This window comes from Delphinapterus leucas, unplaced genomic scaffold (genome assembly GCF_059928025.1).
Source record: "Delphinapterus leucas isolate spDelLeu-1000000601 "Yukka" unplaced genomic scaffold, BTC_Dleu_Yukka2 spDelLeu_asBTCV2_sq25, whole genome shotgun sequence".
NCBI lineage: Eukaryota > Metazoa > Chordata > Mammalia > Artiodactyla > Monodontidae > Delphinapterus > Delphinapterus leucas.
Genome location: NW_028322234.1, coordinates 17,086,272 through 17,108,204, shown reverse-complemented (window position 1 = coordinate 17,108,204; position 21,933 = coordinate 17,086,272). Strand labels below are relative to the sequence as shown.

Below are 21,933 nucleotides of genomic sequence, written 5' to 3'. Positions count from 1 at the left end.
TCCACTCGTCGTACCGGCTGGGGAGGCCGGAGAAAATCTCTTACAGGGAAAGGATGGAAGTTGCCCTTCCCTTTCCCTGAGAAATGTCATAGACTCCGCCTGGTGTGTGATTGTGAGCTATGGCACCGGTGCTAACTCGCGCTTCCGGGCCTCGTCAAGCTGCGGAGCCTTTGACTACATTTCCCCCTCGGTGCTGCGTTGGTACCGTCCGGCTCTGTCACGTGGGCGGCAAGATGGCGGCCCCCAGAGCGCTTTAGGAGCGTCGCGGGTGGTGGCAGCGGCGGGAGCTGGCCGGTCCGGTAGGTCCTCTGATCCGGGAGTTCGCTGGGGCGTTCCGGCGGCGGGGGAAACGTGGAGGACGCCTCGTTGGGGGTCCCGGCTCTGGGATTCTTTGGCTGGGGGAATCGAAGGGCTTCCTTCTGACAGGTCCCGGCAGCTCTTCCCCATAAATTATGGACACTCTGTCTCCGGGGATCTCTTCACTAAAGAGTCAGCACGTGGGGCGTGGGTCCCATGTTGGGCAACCCCTTTCTTGGGGTTCTGGGAGAACCAACCTGTGAGGGATCTAGTACTGGGGGATCCACATAAACAGAGCTAGAGACACCCAGTTGCTGGGAGTCTCTTCCAAGGAGCGTTGGGGAGCTGGTCGTCGCTGGGGGATCCTGCCGGCAGCCCCGAGGTATGCCGTGTCGGGGCGACCCCTCTCTGAGGGGCGCGTCTAGTTATCGGAGATACTTTTTTTTTTTTTTTTTTGCGGTACGCGGGCCTCTCACTGTTGTGGCCTCTCCCGTTGCGGAGCACAGGCTCCGGACGCGCAGGCTCAGCGGCCATGGCTCACGGGCCCAGCCGCTCCGCGGCATGTGGGATCTTCCCGCACCGGGGCACGAACCCGTGTCCCCTGCATCGGCAGGCGGACTCTCAACCACTGCGCCACCAGGGAAGCCCTATCGGAGATCCTTTTCTTGGGAATTCTTGGTTTAGAAAATTCTCAAGGGGGCGGATTCCCAGATTCTGCCTTGGTTGGGGGCTGCACCTCCACCCCATGTCCATACCCCTGTCCCCCTTCCCACTGAAAAATGGGCCTAATATATGGGTAGCGGGCTTCCAGATGTACCCCCTTACTTGTCCTCCTGCGTATAGAGGTGGGTGTTGGGCTCCCTGTGGAGATTTTTTAAAAAATAAATAAATTTATTTATTTATTTTTGGCTGCGTTGGGTCTTCGTTGCTGCGCTCAGGCTTCCTTTAGTTGCGGCAAGCGGGGGCTGCTCTTCGTCGCGGTGTGCAGGCTTCTCACTGCGGTGGCTTTTCTTGTTGAGGAGAACAGGTTCTAGGCGCGTGGGCTTCAGTAGTTGTGGCACGCGGGCTCAGTAGTTGTGTTCCGCGAGCTCTAGAGAGCAGGCTCAGTAGTTATGGCGCACGGACTTAGTTGCTCTGCGTCATGTGGGATCTTCCCGGACCACGGCTCGAACCCGTGCCCCCTGCATTGGCAGGTGGATTCTTAACCACTGCGCCACCAGGGAAGGCCCTCCCTGTAGAAATATTTAATACCAGCTCTGGCTTATCAAGTGCCTACTAAGTACCAGCAGTGGGTACTAAGTGCTCTATGAGCATCATTCCATTCACAGCAACTCTGTGATGTCCATGTGTCCTTTACGCCTATTTTACAGATGATACAGATTTATACTGTGTATAAACCACTCAGTACCATGCCTGGCAGGCAGTGGGTGCCCAATTCATTCAACAATACTTATTGAGTGCCTGCTGCCATAGCGACAGACACTGTGCTGGGCCTTGGGGATACAACAGCGAACATAATAGTGTGTGTCTCTCCTTTGTGTCTTGAGGGAGGCGCTGCACAGACCGGGATTCATGAGTCCTGGGCGCTGTCAGCACTTGACTTGCTGTGTGACCCCAGACAGGTCACAGCTCATCTGTGTAGAAGAAAGAGTTGGGTCTCGATGGTCCATAATGCCTTGCCAGCTTGCTCACCCCTGGCTTCTGTGGTTTGTGATGATCACTCTTTTGCATGTCACCTCCTTTGATGGTCACCTGTGCGCAGGCAGCTGCACTTCCCCCATTATACCTGCTCAACCCTACTTACGCCTCTGGGAGCTACAGCCTGCTTGTCAGGTTCACGAAGCATGTCATTGGTCTGGAGGATGGAGCCCAGCCTCAGCTGTGTCCTTTAATCTTAATCCATCTATTCAACATGGCGTTTGTGGTTTAGAGCTTGACTCGGGAGCCCGGCTGCCTGGATTTATAACTCTTCAGCGGTTCCTAAGCAAGTGATTCACCTCTTTGTGCTTGTGTGTCCTCTCCAGTAAAATGGTGACAATCATGGTGCTTGTCTCAAAGAGTTATGGCGAGGATGGAATGAGTTCAGGAATGTGGCACATAGCACATCCTATGTAAATGTCAGATGCTGTTATTATTATGGTCATTGTTCTTACTGAGGCGTTGTGGGCTGGGAGTACAGCCGTGACTAAGAGAGACTCAGTCCCTGCCTTCAGAGTTCTCATACGAGGGTTAAGACCAACCATAAGCAGCTAAACCAAAATATCAAATATGATATCTCGTGGTGGCAACTGCTTCAAAGAAAGATAAAGCAGAACAAGACCAGGATCAGGGAAGGCTTCCCCAAGGAGGTGGCATTTGTGACCCAAGGAAGTGAGAGAGTGAGCATGGGGGCATTTGGTGAAAAGTGTTCCTGAGGGCGAGAATAGCCTGTGCAGAGACCCTGGGGCAGGACTGTGCCTGGTGTGTTGGAGGAACAGTGGGGAAGCCTGGTTGGTGGAGCAGAGTGAGTGAGGGGGAGAGAGGGAGGAGGGGATGGTGGGGAGGTGATGGGGGCAGGTCGTGCAGGGCCATTGGGACAGTTAAGGAGTTTGGAGTCTTGAGGCCCATAGGAGGGAGTCACAGGGTCCAGTTTATATACTGAAAGGATTCTTTTATCAGTTATCTGTGCTTTGTAACAAATTACCCCATACTTAGTAGCTTTAAAGAATAGTAAACACTACTTCCCACAGTTTCTGGGAAATCTGGGCCTGGTTTAGCCAGGTGGTTTTGGCTCTCATCTCTTGTGATGTTGCAGTGCAGACACTGGCTGGGGCTGTGTCATCTGAAGGCTGGAGAAGCTGCTCTCACCTGGCTGTTGGTGGGAGGCCTCGTTCCCCACCACATGGGCCCCTACATACAGCTGGTTGAACCTCCTCACAGTATGGCTGCTGGCTTCCGCTAGAGCCAGCAAGGAGGAAGCCACAGTGTCCCTTATGACCCTCAGAAGTCACACTGCCATTTCTCCCATATCCTGTTATTCACCGAGGTCAGCCCTATTTGGTGTGGGAGGGGGCCACACAGGGCACGGATACCAGGAGGTGGGGGTCATTGAGGGTCATCTTGGGGACCAGCTACCACATTCCCTCTGGCTGCTGTGTAGAGAGCAGACCAGCAGAGGTCATTGCCAGTGGACAGTAAGTCCTCTACATACAAACCTTCAAGTTGCGAACTTTCAAAGATGTGGACGTGTGTTCACATGTCCAGTAAGTTCATGTGTCTGGCGTACCTTGTCACGTGCGTGCATCCTCTACAAGTGGTTGTGCTTTTGTGTACTTTACTGTACGGGACTGTATAGGGTACAGTAGCACAGTATCTTTATTTCAAGCCCAGGATGTCCGGAAGCAAGCATAAAAGCAGCGGTGATGTAGCTGGTACTGCTAAGAACCGCCAACCAATAACGATGGAAACAAAAGTGACAATAATTGAGAGACTGGGGCCAGGCGAAAAGATGGTAGACGTCACTCGTTCTTGTAACATGAATCGTTCAGCCATCAGAACAATTCTAAAGAAGAAGGACAAGATCGTGGAACATGTGAAATCTGCGATAATACCAAAGAAGCGTGGAAAGATGATGGAGGAGATAGGGAAACTTCTCAATGTCCTTTATTTTTTTGTTTTTTTTGTGTGTGTGTATTATCTGTGTGAAAAGTATTATAAACCTGTTACAGTACTCTATAGCCGATTATGTTTGTTGGGTACCTAGGCTAACTTTGTTGGACTTATGAACAAATTGGACTTACAGAAACGCTCTCAGAACGGGAACTCGTTTGTATGTAGGGAACTTCTTGTATAGGCCAGAGGCTCAGAGAGGGAAAGTACCTTAGGGAAGGCCACACAGCAAGTAGGCAGGGTCGGAGCCAGGCTTTGAACCCAGATGGCCAGGCTGGTCAGCAGTTAGGAAACCACCCCCACCCCCGAGGTCCTAACACTGAAACGCACAAGTCAGCGAGCGGTGAAGGGTGCCTCTCACCTGGCCTCTTGTTTTTCTGCTGCAGGTTCTCGAGCCCACGAGTCCCCTTGTTTAGCCCAAGCCCAGCGGCAGCACCATGGTAACGGAGCAGGAGGTGGAGGGGTTGGGGCAGATGCTGGTGGACCCCCAGAAGCCCCTGCAGGCCCGCTTCCGGGCGTTGTTCACACTGCGCGGGCTCGGGGGTCCAGCAGCCATCTCCTGGATCAGCCGGGCCTTCAGTGACGACTCGGCCCTGCTCAAGCACGAGCTGGCCTACTGCCTGGGTCAGATGCAGGACTCACGGGCCATCCCCGTGCTGGTGGACGTGCTTCGTGACACCCGCCAGGAGCCCATGGTGCGCCACGAGGCAGGTGAGCGGCGGTGAGGGTGCGGGCTATACCAGGCTGGCTCTGGAAGGGGTGGGCGATAAGCATCCTCCCACGATCTCTGTCCCGGGTCTCAACTCTGCCACTGCAGCATAAGAGCCACCCTGAACCCCAGTCCACAGATGGGCGTGTGGCCACCAGCCAGTCCAACTTTATGGGCCCTGAGATTTGAATCTCACATCACTTTTACGCGTCATAAAATGTGATCCTTTTGAATTTTTTCTTTCTTTTTTTTTTTTTTTTAAACGGCTCACGGGCTTAGTTGCTCTGTGGCATGTGGGATCTTCCCAGACCAGGGATCGAACCCGTGTCCCCTGCATTGGTAGGCAGATTCTTAACCACTGCACCACCAGGGAAGTCCCCTTTTGATTTTTCAAAAACCATTCTTCGTTCATACAAAGACATATGGTGTCTTTGGATGCTGGCCATGGATGGTCAACCCCTGAGGTGACTCATTCAGTTCGTTCACCGGACGTGTTTATGGACTGCCTGCTGTGGGCCAGGCCCTGTTCTCACAAGGAACTCCGACGGCAAACAAGATGGAATAGAAACATCCTTGGCGGGTCTGTGCAGCCGAGGCTGTGTTTGTATTGATGTATCCAGTGAGCTCATAGCCAGCAGGGGGAATTGTTTCCATTTGATTGTTTTGGGGCCTTTTTAATATTCTCCATGATGATCTCCAGCTATGCCAGGCTGCCCTGGGGACCTCTCAAGATCCCAATCACTGATGCTATTGGAGCTCTCCTTACAAAGAATGTTCGACCCCAAACCTCTCTTGTCCCATAAGCGCTGTTAGTTTGAGTGTGTGATTTTGTAGAACACCCAATCATGTTATGGTGGAAACACTTATGTAAGTGCTAAGGAGGAAAATAAAGCCATGGGCGGGATGGGGGTGCTGGAGGTGTTGCCTTTTTTTTTTGGCCTCGCCACGGGGCATGTGGGATCCCAGTTCCCCGACCAGGGATCAAACCCGTACCTCCTGCATTTGACGCACAGAGTCTTAACCACTGGACCACAAGGGAAGTCCGGTGTTGCCATTTTTAATTGGTGGTTACCAATTAAAAGACCTAAGTGGAGTAAGGGAGTTATCTAGGTAGATGTGTGGGGAAAGGTGCTCCAGGTAGCGGGCACAGCCTTTGCAAAGGCCCTGAGGCAGGATGGTGCTGGTCTGCTGACCCTCCTTGCCCACAGTACAACTTAAAAACCTCCACCGGGTTTTCAGGGCTCCCCTTGATGGGCTCGACTCAGCCAACTGTTCTTGGCGCCTTGCCACCCGTGTCCCCAAGTTGTAATGACACGCTTGTCTGTGTCTCCCCTCTAGGCCGTGAGCTCTGGGGGTGCGGGCCGGGGCGGGGTCTGAGTCTGGTTCCAGCAAAGCCTGATTTCTGGGGAAGGGACTCTAACTGGCACAGCTTCAGGACTGGACCGGCTCCAGCTCCAAACCTCAGTGGCTGGAGCGGCCCTCAGGATACAGGCAGAGCAATGGGGAGGGGCATCACGGAGGAGGCGTTGGTGCTGGTTAGCGCCTCTCCACCCGCCGAGGCATTCAGGGCGTTTCCCAGCCAATCAACATGAGCCCTCTGCCCCATTCTCAGGGGAGGCCCTGGGAGCCATTGGGGACCCAGAGGTGCTGGAGATCCTGAAGCAGTACTCCACCGACCCTGTCATCGAGGTAACGCAGCCCCTCCCCCACCCCCCTCCGTGCTTCGCGCCCAGGAACCGGCCTCAGACCCTGTGCCTGGTTGCCAGGGTAACCACCCGGCCCAGGGATGCCGAGAGAGGACCACTGCCCCACTCACGGTTTGTCATCACCTTTAGGACAAAATCCCAAGCCCGCAGGCCCCAAGTAGTCTGGCCCAGCCACCTCAGGTCATCTCTGTTGTTGGCTCTTCCCTGACGGGTCCGGCACGTCCTGCCTTGGGGCCTTTGCACTGGCTGATTCCACCTGACGCCTCTCTCACTGGTTCTGATGTCACCTTCAAGCTAGCCCCTCCTGGCCCTCTGCCCCTGGTCACTCTCTAGTCACAGCAGCCCCTGCTGGTTTGTCTCCAGTCTGGAAAGATCAGTTGGTCCTGTGTCTGTTGGCTCCACCCCTGCTAAACCGGGAGCCCTGGGGGCTGGGGGAGGGCCCGGCACATCCACCCCCCTGTCCCCGCAGGTGGCAGAGACGTGCCAGCTGGCCGTCCGGCGGCTGGAGTGGCTGCAGCAGCACAGCGGGGAGCCGGTGGCTCAGGGGCCCTACCTCTCCGTGGATCCGGCCCCATCCGCCGAGGAGCGCGATGTGGGGCGGCTGCGGGTGGCGCTGCTGGATGAGGCCCGGCCGCTCTTCGACCGATACCGAGCCATGTTCGCCCTGCGTGATGCTGGCGGGGAGGAGGCTGCCCTGGCGCTGGCCGAGGGTGAGGAGGGGCCCCAGGGGGCAGGGTCGGGGCCCCTTGGGGAGGCCCAGTGGCCACATCTGTCATACGGGGCAGCCCAGCGTCCCAGGGCACTTGCATCCTGGGGCAGGTACTCCTCTTATTACCCCCTCTTCTCTGTGGAGGAAGCCTAGGCCCAGAGAGGCACAGATACTTGCCCAAGATCACACAGTGGTCCGAGCAGCAGTTGGGATTTGATCCCCAGAGGCCCTGTCATCATTTACTTGTGCCATTTTCATCCCAGCTCTGCAGGGAGCCCCGTGCAAGCCTGCGGGGCTGTGGTTCCCCCACCTGAAAAGGAGCGGGGGGACTTGGGGATCCTGGGGTCCCTTGGCACCCCCCCATTGCCTGAGGTGGTCTGCTTCTGGTCCACAGAGCACTCAGAGCCCCCCTCTGCCCTCCTGGAGCTTCCTGTCTGGCAGAGGAGGTGTCCAGCCATCACCATGACCCAGGACCCAGGGGATGCCGGGTGGGAGCACAGAGTGGGTGGGTGGTGGGTTTGTCCTGGATAATGCTCGGAGCAGGGGCCGCACAGTCTGGCGGGCCTGCTTCAAACCAGCTGTGCCTGAAAAGTGGCATCTGATCGCAGGCAGGTCGCTCCCAGGTCCGGCCGCGGGTCCCCATCAGGAGAAGCGTGGCCTGTCTGGCTGTGGTGGGGTGAAAGGCCCGGGACTCCCAGTGTCACTGATAAGACTCTATCGTGTGTGGAGTCGTGTGGGAAGCAACCCAGAAGCACAAATGCACAACATGCCTGCAAATAGCACTGGCTGGTGTGAGGACAACGCAGAGTACAGAAGTCCAGAGAGAGGCGGGGAGGGACGCTGGGCCTGGGAAGGAGGAGGCCACACCCGGTCCGGCCAGAGGGAGGGCGGAGTTCCCAGTGCCTGGCTGGCCCCTCGTTGCTTCTCCTGCCCCGTGTCTCCCGGCCCTCCCTCTGGGCAGCGCTGAGCACCAGGGCGGGGTGTCCTCGACGGGAACCCTTTCCACCCCTCTTGGACACTTCTGTCCCCAGGCTGCCCCGCCCCAGGTCCCTTCCTGTCCCGATGGCTCCCCCAGCCCGCAACTCTCTCTCCCGCAGGCCTGCACTGCGGCAGTGCCCTCTTCCGCCACGAGATCGGCTACGTCCTGGGCCAGCTGCAGCACGAGGCGGCCGTGCCCCAGCTGGCGGCGGCCCTGGCGCGACCCGCTGAGAACCCCATGGTGCGGCACGAGTGCGCGGAGGCCCTAGGGGCCATCGCCCGGCCCGCCTGCCTGGCCGCCCTGCGGGCCCACGCGGCAGACCCCGAGCGCGTGGTGCGGGAGAGTTGCGAGGTGGCCCTGGACATGTATGAGTATGAGACAGGGTCGGCCTTCCAGTACGCAGACGGGCTGGAGCACCTGCGCCCACCCCCCTCATAGGGCCGCGCCCAGCTGTCTCCCTCGAGGACTCTGCCCATAAACCATGTTGGAATGAATTGCATCTCGCTTCCCTGCCTCCCAGCCGCTTTCGCATCTTGAACCCCTGGGTGGACTGCAGGCTCCCCGGGGCCAGGCTGAAGTCTCTTCTCTGCCACTCTGAGTGCAGGGCTGCAGTGTTGGCGTGGGAGGGGTATCTAGGGGGTCCGGGGACAGGGCTGTGCTCTGGGGGGTTGGGGTGCTGTGACCCAGCTTCTCTAGGAATGAGGGGGTGCAGGGAAAGGTGCTATGGGCAAACCCGTCCCCGTCGGGCCTGGGCAGGGTCTGGGGGCGTCAGAGAGCTGTCCTTGGGGTGGGCAGGTGGTCCCTGGGTGGGGTGGCCTGGGCTGGAGCTCAGGGAGGGACAAGCAGGTCCCGGGACATTCCCCAAATGGACTATTAAATTATTTTTGCCAAGTGATGACTGTCAGAGTGTGTTGGGGGGCCTCTGGGGTGAGGGTTGGCTGCTCTAAAGGAACATATCCTAAGTGTGGGGGGCCAGGGTGTTTGGAGAGCTCAGCTCTGGGATCTGCCCTGCCCCAGACACTGTGACCGACACAAGCCTGTGGCCCTGTTTCACATCAGTTCCCAGGGGTAAAATCTGCCCAGCCAGACCCCCAAAGGGGTTGAGGGGGAACAGCCCTGTATCCTGGCCCTCTCCAAACCTCATCCTCACCTACTTCTATTGGGGGCATAGGGGAAGGGGTTTAGTGGTATGACAAAGAGTCTGGGCCCATCCTACCTACCTCCCTTTCTGCCTCCTCATGCAGTCTCAAGCAGCCCATTTACCGCTCTATAAAATGGGTGTTAACAAGAGAACCTAATTTTACATGTGACGCATTTTCCACACCAAGCAATTCTGTTTCTCCATGGATGTCAGCTGGGCGTCCCACAATTCAATTCAGTTCTCTGACACTATCTACCCTGAATCAGTGCAGACCCTCCAGGTTCAGGGTTCAGTCCTGCAGGACTGCCCCCACTTCACATGCAGGTCCCAAGTCCGGACCTCCCATACTTCTGACAGACTGGTTATGAATTGGGGTTCCCACCACCCCGTCTTCACATTTGATGATTTGCAAGAATGGCTCACAGAATCAGGAAAGCACTTTACTTAACCTGTTTATCATAAACGAGGCAAATGAACAGCCAGATGAAGAGGCACAAGGTCTGAAGGGTCGGAAACACAGGAGCTTCTGTCCCCGTGGAGTTCGGGGTGGATGCTTTTAACCTGCTCGGAAGCTCTCCAAGCCCCTTCCTGTAGGGTTTTTATGGAGGTTCCATCACGTGGGCATGATTTAGCAAATCACTGGCTATTGGCAATAAACTCAGTCCCCAGCCCCTCTCCTCTCCCTGAGGGGTGGGGCTGAAAATTCCATCCCTCTAATCCCAGGGTCAGTTCCCCTGGCCACCAGCCCCAATCCCGAAGCTGCCACGCCCCTGCCCTCATTAGCATACACGCAGGCGTGGTGGAAAGGGGCTGATTATGAACCACAAAGGAGGCTCCCCTCTCCCCCATCACTCAGGAAATTACACGGTCCTGGGAGCTCCAAGCCAGGAACCAGGACGAAGACCAAACAGATCTCTTGTTATCTCACAGCGTCACCCTCGGGCGCTAGCTGCGGGCCCCCTCCCCCATTTATCCCCTGGTCCCCAGCCCCTCTCGCCAACTCGGCCATCACTTCAGCATTTCTCCCTTCTCCAGTTTTCCCTCTTTGCCCGTCAGCATAGACAGGCTGTAATTTCTTTTCTATTTTGAATTTTATTTATTTTTTATACAGCAGGTTCTTATTAGTTATCTATTTTATACATATTAGTGTGTATATGTCAATCCCAATCTCCCAATGCATCCCACCACCACCCCCTCCGCCATTTTCCCCCCTTCAAGCTGTAATTTCTTAAAAACATGAACCACCACCACCCACAGCCCTTCCTGACTCCATGACTTGCAGCTCTCTCAAACCTGCACCAACTAGGACCGCCCCTCCTGTCCCCAGAACCGTCCTTGCCCACAGGTGACCTCCCAGTGTCCAAATACGGTGGTCACATCTCAGTCTGCGCCCTCCCCCTCTCAGCAGCCTCTGACCCGGCCAGCCACCCTGCTCCTGGGAAATTCTCAGGGACTCCGCCTCTGGGCCCAGGGCTGAGTCCTCCGGCCCCACCCACACCCCCGCCCGGGCGGTCTCATCCACTCTTGGGGCTCGAACCCCATCTATGTCCCAATGACGCCCACTGCCCTGACTCCAGCCCGGGGCCTCCTCTGAGCTCTTGGCTCGGGGTCCAGTTTGGACATCTCCACTTAGATATTGCTGAGGCATCCCAAACTTAGCCTGTCCTGAGAATTCCTCTTGTTACCTCCCAAAGGGGCTCCTCCCACAGGAAATGGAAACTCCATCATTTCAGGTGCTCAGCCTGCAAACATTGGGGCTTGATCAGTTTAAGATCTACCCCAGCTCTGCCCATTGCCCCCCCCCCCCGCCCCGCCAAGCCTCTGCCTCCACCTGGTCCAGCATCATTATTGCCCACCTGGAGCAGCTCAATCCCTCCTCCCCATCCCTGGCTCCCATCCTCAGCCCAGTCTGTCTTCCCCAGAAAAGCCACCGGAGGGCGCCCGTGAGCACCTGAGTCAGGTCCGTCCAACAAGCCCAGCAAGGTCCTGCCCCAGGGCCTTTGCACCGAATGTTTCCTCTGCCTGGAAAGCTCTTGCCTTTGGTACTCCCATGGCCGGTTCCCTTCCTCCTCTGGGTCTCTGCTGAAATGTCATCTGAACATGGCCTTGGCTGCTCTATTGTGAGAGGCTGCTCTATTAGACCATGGTCTCCCCCCACAGTACCCTCAAACCACTCTTTGCTTTTTAACACGATATATCATTTACTCTGAGGTTATGCATTTCTCAGAATCTACCTCTCCATCTTGAACGTCAGCTCCACGAGAGCAGGGATTTTCCCAGAAGAGAGGACATCCTGTGCAAAGGCCCTGAGGTGGGGATGGACGTGCAGGGTAGCACCTGGCGTGGTTGGAGCTGAGCGTGGGAGGGAGGGGCCAGTGGGCGGAAGTGATTTGCAACGTGATCCATGCAGGCAGATGGAGGCCGTGGGGGAGCCCCAAATCCTCTTACCCAAAAGCTCCTTAATACTTCCGCCTGGCGGGTCACCACCGGGCTGCCCCTGCTCCAGGTGGCTGCCATGCCAGCACTGGCACTCGAGGAGGGGATGGAGGGCTGGAGCCCGGCCCCGCCACTCTACGAGGAGTACCGCCCACCGCCACTGGACACCATCCGCCTCCCCAGGTACGCGCTGTACCTGCTTCTGGCTGCGTTCGTGGTGGTGGCCGTAGCCTACGCCATTGTCGGGCATCTCATCAAGGACCTCGCCCACGACCTGGCCGGTGAGCCACTACCCACTACGAGCCTGGCTTGGGCTAGTGCTAGGCCACTTGGTGGGGGGGGTGTCCGAGGGCCTCTCCTTGCCAGGGAGGGGGCAGAGGGTGGCCGGGCCTGGGGATGCTCCTCACCAGCCTCCTGCCTCAGACTGGGCATTCGGCCCGAAGCCGGACCAGGAGGATGGCCCCCGGGAGCTGCCCGAGAGCCCCGAGGACGAAAGTCTGGAGGAGCTGGACCTGCAGCTGGCGCTGGCCTGGCGGGTTGACGAGGACGCCACTCAGGGTAGCGAGGGGGCCCCCGCAGAAGCCCCAGCCCGGCCCTGACGCCGCCCCTCCATCGCCTTCAAAGACCCACCAGCCCGAAGCTCCTTCTGGAAGCTGGGCTGAGCCGGGCCCTGCCCTCTAGCCCAGGAGCCGGTTCCAGCCCCTTTGGCGGTTGTATAAACCAGACTTGTGCCCATCAGAGCCCTTTCACCTTTGATCTGTGCTGTCTTGACAGAGAACGTTCTCTTTCTTGGCTGGTGGACTCCAGTGGCTGGACACTGATCTTTTTTTAATTAATTAATTTTATTTTTAATTTATTTTTGGCTGTGTTGGGTCTTCATTGCTGTGCGCAGGCTTTCTCTAGTTGCGGAGAGCGGGGGCTACTCTTCGTTGCGGTGCGCGGGCTTCTTCTCATTGCGGTGGCTTCTCCTGTTGTGGAGCACGGGCTCTAGGCACGTGGGCTCAGTAGTTGTGGCTCGCGGGCTCTAGAGTGCAGGCTCAGTAGTTGTGGTGCATGGGCTCAGTTGCTCCGTGGCATGTGGGATCTTCCCGGACCAGGGCTCGAACCCATGTCCTCTGCATGGGCAGGCGGATTCTTGACCACTGTGCCACCAGTGAAGCCCTGGACACTGATTTATTTCCACACTCTGGTTTCCCCCATAGTCCCAGAGCCTAACTCCACCTGGCCTCCACCAAGCCCTTGGCAACCTGTAAACCAAAAAACACTAAGAAGATTAAAAATAATAATAACAACAATAATAGTGGCCAACCCTTAGCTAGAGCTTCGAATGTGCCTGATATTGTATGCTAAGCAACCCCTTTCCTTGTATTAACATTATCTCATTAAATCCTCCGAGGTACGATTTATTGCACCCATTTATCAGATGGGAAAACAGAGGCACACAGCCCAGAAATGACTCGGTCAGAGTAGAGAGAACGTTTTGCGGAAAGAGGCTGGCCCAGCGACCTGCCTCGGAAAGCAGAAGCCTGCTCCTCTGGGCTCCTCCACCTCTGAATCTTCTCAGCTCCCGCCTCTCACCTCATTCCTGGTTCGGCAGCTGGATGGGTCCATCTCTGGGGGTCCTGACTTCCTAACTAGCCTGAGGGCTTCCTTCACTCCTGAGTTTTGCACGGGCTGGGGCACACAGTAGGAGCTTCACCTGTGCCTGCCTGGCTGGTCGAACTGGGCTTGTCCTGGGCTCCACTGAGTGGCCCTCCTGCACAGTGACCGTGGTCAGACCTCAGGAAGGGACCCCTCCCTCCCACTCCGTACGTGCCTGGGCAATAATGCTGGTGTTCCCCCAGCCCCCAGGCGTCCGACGGAGGTCTCAGGCCTGGAGAAGGACCAGGCCTCCCCATCCCAGCCTTCCTGCCATGTGCTTGGGCTGTGGCTGTCCCGTGGCAGCTGGGGTGGGGTCCCCATTCGCCCAGGCAGGGCCCCCTATCTAATCAACCTGGGGATCAAGGTTGACACGCAGGAGAGCCAGGAATCTGAGTCATCAGCTATCCCAGGGGCCCCGTTCTCTGGCCACACGGCAGCAACTGGGTTTGGAGGTAGATGGTGGCCCATCCCTTCTTGCCCCGTTTGCTCCCCCTGGAGCTGGCTGTGGGTCCCCAGGGGTCGGGGACCCAAGAGGAGCCAGTATAAGCTGGTGGTGGGAGAGACCCGCGTTTACATCTAGTTCTGGCTGCTTCTGCCCGGCCTGACGCTCCTGGGCCCCCTGGCTTCTCTGTAAAACGCAGGTGGCAAAATTTCATGGTGCATGCAGAGAAATAATCGTAATGATGTGTAAAAGCACTGAGCCGGGAAGGAAGCTCAGGGCCAGTTCAGCCCGGCGCCTGTGGCGGGGAGCCTGGGGGACCCTGAGGCTGACGGTCCTGGGTGGGGTGCAGGGCTGAGGGGCCGGACTCCCGTGTTAATCGTTACACCAGGTCCAGAGTCTGCCCTCCTGGAAGGCGGGGGAGAGGGGGTGGATGCCAACCAGGTGGGGCAAAGGGAGGGGCCCTCTGGTCTGGGCCTGCCCCGCCCCCAGACCTGCCTGCCCCCTTATCAGGGGCTGGGCAGGGTCTCCCCTGACTCTGACCGGACTGTGCACTCCCGTACCTGGACTGGCTGGATCCTCCGTGCCATGGGGACCCTGGAGACCCTTCTGCTCAGCACCCTGCTCCTGTCGCCGGCTGACGCCCAGCAGGGTAGGGCTCCGACCTCTGGGGCAGGGGCGGGAGGATGGGTCGTGGGGATGGGCTTGGACACAGGCTCGCCATCTCCCCCTTTGATGAGAAACCGAAGCCTCCGAGAGGAGTGGGCAGGCAGAAGAGGAATGGGGTCAGGCCCCTCTTGGAGGCAGCCTCCCTAACTCCCCCACTTCCTCTGGGCCTCCCACCTCATCCCTGAGCACCCCCTCCTCTCAGAGCCCCATCCCCTTCTCTAAAACCCACCTCTGAGGGAACTCCCTGGCGGTCCAGTGGTTAGGACTTGGTGCTTTCACTGCCTGGGACGCGGGTTCAATCCCTGGTCAGGGAACTAAGATCCCAAAAGCTGCAGCGCAGCCGAAAAAAAAAAAAGAAGAAAGAAAAATTTAAAAGGACTTCCCCGGCGGTCCAGTGGTTAAGACTCAGTGCCTCCACTGCAGGGGGCACGGGGCACGGGTTCGATCCCTGGTCGGGGAACTAAGATCCCGCATGCTGCCGGGCGCAGTCAAAAAACAAAAACAAAACCACCTGTGAAACCAAGCCCCTTTCCAAGACCCCTCTGTCTGAGCATCCCCTTCACCCTTAGCCCCCTGTCCTTTCAGGGGCCCCCCACCTTTCCCATTTCTGAGTCTCCTCTGCCCCCACCTCCTAACAGCCTCAGAGCGTCATCTGAAGCCATGGCTGGTGGGCCTGGCTGCTGTCGTGGGGTTCCTGTTCATCGTCTTCATCCTCATGCTGGCCAACCGTATCTGGTGCTCCAAAGAGAGGTGGGAGCCCCTTTCCCCACCCTCCATCTCCTCCCCAAAGCGCTGGGCACCCCCTCCTACCTCATGACCCTCTCTGGTCCCTTTCTTGTCTCCCCATTTCCCTGCTCCCCCTGCTCCCACAGCTCAGGACAGCCATGCAGCCCCCCTCTCTTGCTTCCTGGAGTCCCCCCAGCCTGGGGGAGACTGAGGCTGAGGCTGCCCCCACTTCCCACCCTTCACCCGCCCTCATCCCTCCATCTCCATCTCTTCTGCAGAGCTGAGGATGAAGAGGGGTCTGCATTCAGAAGGGATCCCCACTTGAACGAGGAAGTGGACCTGAGGTACTGCCGTGTGAGCATGTGTAGATGTGTGTGGGTGTCAGGGGGTCTGCGTGAGGCCCCTCCTCGAGGAGGGGAGGGGTGGGTGTGCGCGGATGACCTTTTTCTGTCCTTGAACACCTCAAGCACGTTCCTGCCCCAGGGCCTTTGCACTTACCGTTGGTTCTACTTTGTACACCTTTCGTCATATCTTCTGGCTGGCTCCGTCTCTCCTCCAGTCCCTGCTCAGATGTTTCTTCCTCACAGAAACCCACCTTGACCACCAGCCTTCCTGACACTCTCTCCGCCACAACCCTGCATCCGTCTTTGCATGTATCATCAGCTGAAATTATCTTAGTCATTTACCGGTTTCTCGACACTAGATAGTGGCTTCCAGTAAGTGAACAGAACTTAGCTTTGGTCCTGGCTCTGGCCCCAGGGCCTGGCACACAGTACGCACTTAATAAATACCTGTCGAACAAGACCGTGGTGTGGGATTGTGTAGGGACTGTGCAGAAGTGTGTGATTTGGTGTGGGTAACTCTTCTGGGTTCAGCGTCTCCCATGATCCTGGCTCAGGGATGTGGGCAGGGCTGGGGGCTCTTTCAGGGCAAGATCCCAATTTGGGCAAAGGCTTGGGGACAGAAGTAGGAGCTCAGGAGCTGGGAGGACACTATCCTGGCTGGGAGATTCTCAGCTGAGCCCAAGATGCCTGAGGGACAGGCGTGGGCCAGACTGTGCTTTGTCTACGACCCAGCTCAGGCCCAGTAAAATGTGATTCCTACTCCCAGGATGTGCTGGAGGTTCCAGATCCCACAGGTGCTCCTAATTTGTAGTTTCCTCCCTGCCTTATTCATTCCTCCTCCACCCATCCATCCATGCATCCACCCATCCATCCATCCTTCCTTCCTTCCTTCCTCCCATCCACCCATCCTTCCATGGGACAATTGACCCTTAGTTTCTGCCTTTGTGAAATGGAAATAACAAGGCTGCCTTGTTAGGGCTGTTTTGAAGATTCAGCAAAGATTCTTTCTGTAAAGCGCTCATCATAAGACCTGGCACAGGTAAGTGTTCGTTAAATGGGAGTGACTCTGTTTCTTATTGTGGTCTGGGGCCTTTGTGTCCCTACAGTAAAGAAGACAAGAAGGGGAAGAAAGAGAAGGAGAAAAAGGCCAAGAAGGAAGGAGAGAGCAACTTGGGGCTGGAGCTGGAGGAGAAAGAGGAGCGCAGAGACCAGGAGCAAGTCAAGAACATGGCCATGTGAAGACTCCTCAGCCGCTGCCTCCAGGCAGCCCCCCAGAGGTGCCCCTTCCACACCCTAGAAGCAATGACCTGAAGCTGAAGCCACTGCAGTGACTCCATCTGGGGTTGAGAGTACAGCGTCCTGAATGAAGAGGCTTGGGACCACCCCTCCCCCCTCAAGGAGGGATCTTTGTGCGTAACGTGGTCTATATGTGTTATGATTTGTACCACCTGGTGATTCTCCTTGCATTTAGAGAGCACTCCTGGTTACTGAGAAAACCCCAACCCCTGCAATTTCATGGCCTCACCTGCTTCTACCCATTGCCTGATTTCTTGGCCCTCTGCCTCATATCTATCTGCCAGAGCCCTCCTCCCTCCCACTCACCTTCAGGACCGGTATCAGCCAGGGACTGCCTCTTGGGGAAGAGCCCTTCAGAAGGGCTACTGTCATCCCGTGGGACTTAGTTTCCCCTTGAGGAGACGGCTTTTGGGGTTGGGGGTAACGCCCAGGCAAGGGTGGGAAACCAAACTCCACGGTGCCCAGATACCCTGGGCAGATTAAGCGCTCCCCCTGCAATCTCGATTCTGCTGTCCTGAGCCCCGAGGGCCGTCTCCTAGGAAAGCCTTGCTCCCCCGCACCAACCCAGGGTTTTGGGTCACGTGACTCCATTTCTGGGAACTGGGTCTTGGAGGGTGCGGTGTCCCCCGCGTGTGAGATCTTGGAAAGGGATCCTCCCTGTTTCCAACCTCCCCACTCTCCTCACTTTCTCCGGGCCCTGGACCTTGCCCTGGATGTTAACCATTTCCTAATGAGAACTTTGATAAAGGCTGGCATTTAGGGCTCCCTTGTGGAGCAGGTAGCTGCGGTTGGTAGGATCCAGTCCAGAAGGCGGGGAGCTTCTGTCTGAGAACATCCCAGGATCGTCCACCAGGGGGCAGAAAAACCATAAATAAAAAAGTGTAATAATCTCCCTAATAGGTGCTCCCACTGAATGCCTAGCATCCTTATGGTCTCCGTCTCGGTCAGTTTGCAATTAGTCTCATTTTCCGGCTGAAAATACTGAGACTTAGAAAGAAGGAAGCCACTGGCCCAGCTCTCCCTGGCTGTTGCTGGCAGAGCTGGGATGGAAGCCCAGGCTGCCCAAAGGATGGGGCATGTGCAGGCTCTGGCTAAGGTCAAATTTGGAGGTTCATGTCCCAGGATGGGAGAGGGTTGGGGTAGGAGGTGTTCCTAGCTGGGAGAACTATGTTCTTTTGGGATGCTGTGTGGCCAAGGGGAAGTGGCCTGACCTCTGAGCCTCGACTTGGCTCCTCTTCTGCAACGTGAGGACAAGAGTTCTGACCGCCAGAGCATGAGACTTGAAGGAGGTGCCCGAGCTCAAGAGTCATTGCAAGACCTGGCACATAGCAGGCACTCAGGAAATGAGTTCCCCATCTTTCCTGAGCCTCCCCTCCCATGTCCCTGGCCGTGGGGAGTGACAGGGTCAGGATGGGCCTCAGGGAGACGGGGGCTGGGACGCTTGGGACCCTGAGCCCCTCCCCATGGTGCCCGGAACCCAGTGAGGGGGCCCCACCTCCGACTTCCTGCGGCACCGGCCACATCCTGCCCTGGGGTGCCCTGCGCAGGCCACTTCCCCCTCTAGCTGGGGCGGCAACCCCAGAACCTGCTGGACAGGGGAGAGGACAGACGGAGAAGGATGGATAGATTCTGGACGACCCCCGGCCAATTCTCCCTTCTCGCAGCTCTGGTCCCGCGGCTGGTTCAGGCCCAACCCTGTAAGGCCTTGGAAGGGAGTGGGAGTGCGGTGGGGAAAAGAGTCCCAAGCTGGCGGCCAGGCTGCTGACCCCGCCTTGCTCCCGCCCGCAGTGGCCCAGCGGAAGCCGTGGCTGGTGGGGCTGGGGGCTGCGCTGGCCTCCCTCTTCCTCATCTTTGTCCTCACCTTGGTCTACGCCATCTGGTGCAGCGAGCCCTGGGACAGGTAGGTCCTCATCTTTCTGAGCCCCTCCTTCCCGAAATCTCTAAATCTCTCCTCTCTAAGCCCCTCCCCTCTCTGAGTCCCGCCCCCTAAGCCCCTCCCCGTGTCGGGCCCCCTCTTAGCCCCTCCCCTCTCCGAACATCCTCCAAGAAGGCCGGGCAGGACCAGGGGGTAATTCTTTTTTTTTTTTTAAACAAGTTTATTTATTTATTTTTGGCTGTGTTGGCTCTTCGTTTCTGTGCGAGGGCTTTCTCTAGTTGCGGCGAGCGGGGGCCACTCTTCATCGCGGTGCGCGGGCCTCTCACTGTCGCGGCCTCTCTTGTTGCGGAGCACAGGCTCCGGACGCGCAGGCTCAGTAGCTGTAGCGCAGGGGCTTAGTTGCTCCGCGGCATGTGGGATCTTCCCTGACCAGGGCTCGAACCCGTGTCCACTGCATTGGTTGGCAGATTCTCAACCACTGCGCCACCAGGGAAGCCCCAGGGGGTAATTCTTTGATTCAGAATCCATGGGGGCCTCACATAACCTCACTCTCTTCTCTCCTGACTACCGACCTGCAAAATGAGGGTGGCTTCCTCACAGAGAAGCCCATCCCTAATATGTGTTTCAATTGGGGTCTGTAAAGTCTTTTTTTGGGGGAGGGGGTCTGTAAAGTCTTTTTGGGGGGAGGGGGTCTGTAAAGCCTTTACCACCCCCACGCGAACCCCATCTATTTATCTATCCACCTGTCCTTCCCTTCCTCCCTCCAGCCGTCCATCATCCATCAGCCCTCCCTCCCTGTCTCCCTCCGTTTCTCTCTCCTTCCCTCCGTCCAGCATCCAATCCTCCATCTGTCCATCCATCCAACCACCCACCTTCCCACCACCCATCCACACATCTGTCGGTCCATCCCAGCCACTCATTAAGCCATCCACCCATCCGTCGGTCCATCCCCCACCTCTCTGCCTGTCCACTCACCCTCGGTTTTGAAACCCCTTATCGGTTTTGGCTCACGCAGCTCAACTATGGACTCAAGCACTTCCTTCGTGTTCAAACGGGGCGGGTGTCCTAAGCTGCCTGAGCCTCGTCGTCCCCTTCCGTACCATGGGAACAACAAGGGTGCCTGCAGGACTCAGAGGTTCTGTGAACATTGTAAGAAGCCTGGAACCCAAGTCCTTATTAACTTGGGTTACCTGGGCCCTTCTTTTCTCCACAGCAATAAAGAGAAGGAAGAGGAGACTGTGAGAAATGAGGAGAAGGAGGGAGAGGGCGACTGGGGGTTGGAACTGGAGGAGAGAGGGGCCTCCGGACCATGAAGCAATGGCAAGCTCCTCCTCGTGAAGGTTTCCCACTCATCTCCTCCAGGCAGCCATCCAAAGATGCCCCAGTGCCTTCTCCATGCCGTATCAGCAAGGACCCGGCCCTGGGGCCAGTGAGATGACTCCACCTGGGATTCAGGGTAAAGTGGCCCTTGAGTGCAGAGGACTCAGGACCTGCCCCAAGTCCCTCTTAGAGGGCTCTCTGCGTGTTACCTGGTGGCCCTGTACCCCTTCCCAAGCTTGGTCTCCACCTGATGATTCTTCTTGAGCTTGGAGGACACCCCTGGCACAAGGAGCAACCACCTCCCCGAGACCCCCTACTATCTCATATCGCTACCCAGTCTGCATCGCTGGCAACTTTTGGCCCTTTTGATTTCTTCTCCCACCTCCGATTTCTATTGCCCTTTGGATTTCATCGGAGAAGCCAGGTCCTCCTCTTGCCCACGTGCAAGCTCTTACAAGAGTTTTCCAGGCCTGCTTCGAGGAATCCATAGGAGTCACTTGTCTCCCAGCCCCCCTCCTGGCCTCGGCTTGCTACTCCTGAACGTGAACTTTGAGCTGGCTCAGAGCAAGGCCATTTCCTGGGAGATGGCTTCTCCTACCTTGTGCTCATTTCGGGGCACTGTCCTGGAGGCAGGGACTCCCAGGCCCTGGGGTGAGGGTGCAGGAGTGCGAGTGGGGAGGAACGCCTTCTTCCTGTCCTGCACTCCTTGTGGGGAGGCGCCATGCAGAAGAAGGAGTTGGAGTCCCCACTTCTTTGCTGTGTAGCCCCGAGGCAAGTAACTTAACCTCTCTGTGCCTAAGTGTCCTGTCCTGTAAAAGGGGAGGATAATAGATTCTTCACAAGTCGTCATGAGGTTTGAATGAAATACGGTCTACAGAAATCCTGAGCGCAGAACCCAGCACCCCAAAAGCGTCTTAATAAATGTCGGCTTTTTGTTATGCTGAAATGGTGAAGATGGGGCGGGCCAAATGGGCCTCCCACCACAGACTCGGGGGATCCTGAAGGTCAGAGGGTGTTTTCCGACAGCAGCTCTGGGAGGGCAGGAGTTTTCTGCCGTCCAGTCTCCTCTTTGCGAGGTCTGGGGCTTCCGGGTGGGTGGCTGTGTTGAGGGGGTCGAGAAGGGAGAAGGGAGGGGCTATCGGGGCTCCTCCCCTTCCGCAGGGGGCGGGACTTCCCCACTAGGGGGCGACGGGGGCGTTTGGGGGTGCGTTCTTTTAGGTCGTTGCACACCTGGCCCTTTTACGGCGTTTAGTGGGGAGCCAGGGCTGGGACAGCCCCTCAAAGCCAAAAACTGCTTCACCCCAGGGGCCAATGGATGAAAAACACTGAGGCTTTCCTTGAGATAAAAGGACAGGTTGAGCCCCCAGCCCGGCAGAGACGCGGCCCCAGGATGAATCTCCAGCCCCGGCTGAACCCTCCATCCCAGCTGAACGCCCACCCCCGGACTGAGCCCCTCACCCAAGATGAGATCCCCACCCCGCAAAAGAAGCTCCTGCTAGAGCTCCCCTCCGCCCCTCCGCCAGGAGAGCCGGACTGTGGGGATGCGGGTCAGCTGACCTCTCCATCCGGGACCCGCTTTCTGGGTCCACGTCCTAGGTCCTCCCACAGGGGGGCGCCAGAACCTCGCCGCTGAGCGCAGAAGAGCCCACCCCGGTTGGGGGTAGGGCATGGGAAGGGTACGTGTCCGTCTTGGAGGGGGTCTCGGACTCCACCCCTGGCCCCCAACGATTGTGTCTTCTGTGCCTGTTACTGGGCAGCAGCGTGGGGCTGCGCACCTGCGCGTCAGCGTCGGCGCACCGCACCTGGGTCCCTCTCCGTGCGTCTTGCCTTCGCTTCGTGCCTCAGTTTCCCCGCCAGTGAAAGGGGATATAAACGTCCTTCCCGGGGAGGCTTGTGGGTAGGATGGAAGGAGCCTGTGCAGCGGAGAGCTTTGACTGCACGTCTTGGGGGTCCCTGGGGGACTTGGAATGGGGGCCAGGATGGGGGACAAGGTTTCA

The 21,933-nt window shown here is 57.5% G+C and overlaps 3 protein-coding genes and 1 long non-coding RNA gene across 8 annotated transcripts; 3 read left to right on the top strand and 1 right to left on the bottom strand.

Moving 5' to 3' along the window:
* DOHH (deoxyhypusine hydroxylase) lies at positions 1-8,943 on the top strand. 3 transcript variants are annotated; one of them, XM_089905692.1, is made up of 5 exons: positions 1-299; positions 3,662-4,656; positions 6,267-6,343; positions 6,830-7,070; positions 8,167-8,943. In XM_089905692.1, the coding sequence occupies exons 2-5, from the start codon at positions 4,383-4,385 to the stop codon at positions 8,484-8,486; spliced, it is 912 nt and encodes a 303-aa protein (XP_089761818.1). In that variant the 5' UTR covers positions 1-299; positions 3,662-4,382; the 3' UTR covers positions 8,487-8,943. The 3 variants fall into 3 exon arrangements, with proteins under 3 accessions (XP_089761818.1, XP_022413210.1, XP_089761817.1); XM_022557502.3 differs by having other exon boundaries at positions 2-299; positions 4,332-4,656; XM_089905691.1 differs by lacking the exon at positions 1-299 and having other exon boundaries at positions 345-4,656.
* Positions 8,944-11,449: 2,506 nt separating this feature from the next.
* Positions 11,450-12,528, top strand: SMIM44 (small integral membrane protein 44). Its single transcript, XM_089905694.1, is given in 3 exon segments — positions 11,450-11,639; positions 11,642-11,906; positions 12,049-12,528. Coding segments are annotated over 3 exon segments (540 nt in total). The 5' UTR covers positions 11,450-11,603; the 3' UTR covers positions 12,288-12,528.
* A 143-nt stretch (positions 12,529-12,671) lies between these two features.
* Positions 12,672-16,722, bottom strand: LOC111166094 (uncharacterized). 3 transcript variants are annotated; one of them, XR_002642549.2, is made up of 4 exons: positions 15,599-16,722; positions 14,604-14,703; positions 14,269-14,455; positions 12,672-12,872 (listed from the first exon to the last, which is right to left on the bottom strand). It is a non-coding gene; the product is annotated as an uncharacterized LOC111166094 (long non-coding RNA). The 3 variants fall into 3 exon arrangements; XR_002642548.2 differs by having other exon boundaries at positions 14,269-14,435; XR_002642550.2 differs by having other exon boundaries at positions 14,269-14,372.
* SMIM24 (small integral membrane protein 24) lies at positions 14,199-20,781 on the top strand. Its single transcript, XM_089905695.1, has 5 exons — positions 14,199-14,357; positions 15,013-15,124; positions 15,379-15,444; positions 16,551-18,640; positions 19,830-20,781. Exons 1-4 carry the CDS (start codon positions 14,294-14,296, stop codon positions 16,681-16,683), a joined length of 375 nt encoding a protein of 124 aa, XP_089761821.1. The 5' UTR covers positions 14,199-14,293; the 3' UTR covers positions 16,684-18,640; positions 19,830-20,781.
* Positions 20,782-21,933: the final 1,152 nt, after the last annotated feature.

What these genes read in the sequence shown, in the direction of transcription:
- DOHH (XM_089905692.1), top strand. Translation starts at nt 4,383, where the DNA reads ATGGTAACGGAGCAGGAGGTGGAGGGGTTGGGGCAGATGCTGGTGGAC. An exon ending in CATGGTGCGCCACGAGGCAG is followed by an intron (nt 4,657 to 6,266) that starts GTGAGCGGCGGT and finishes CCCCATTCTCAG; the next exon opens with GGGAGGCCCTGGGAGCCATT. An exon ending in CCACCGACCCTGTCATCGAG is followed by an intron (nt 6,344 to 6,829) that starts GTAACGCAGCCC and finishes CTGTCCCCGCAG; the next exon opens with GTGGCAGAGACGTGCCAGCT.
- SMIM24 (XM_089905695.1), top strand. Translation starts at nt 14,294, where the DNA reads ATGGGGACCCTGGAGACCCTTCTGCTCAGCACCCTGCTCCTGTCGCCG. An exon ending in GCCGGCTGACGCCCAGCAGG is followed by an intron (nt 14,358 to 15,012) that starts GTAGGGCTCCGA and finishes ACCTCCTAACAG; the next exon opens with CCTCAGAGCGTCATCTGAAG. An exon ending in ATCTGGTGCTCCAAAGAGAG is followed by an intron (nt 15,125 to 15,378) that starts GTGGGAGCCCCT and finishes TCTCTTCTGCAG; the next exon opens with AGCTGAGGATGAAGAGGGGT.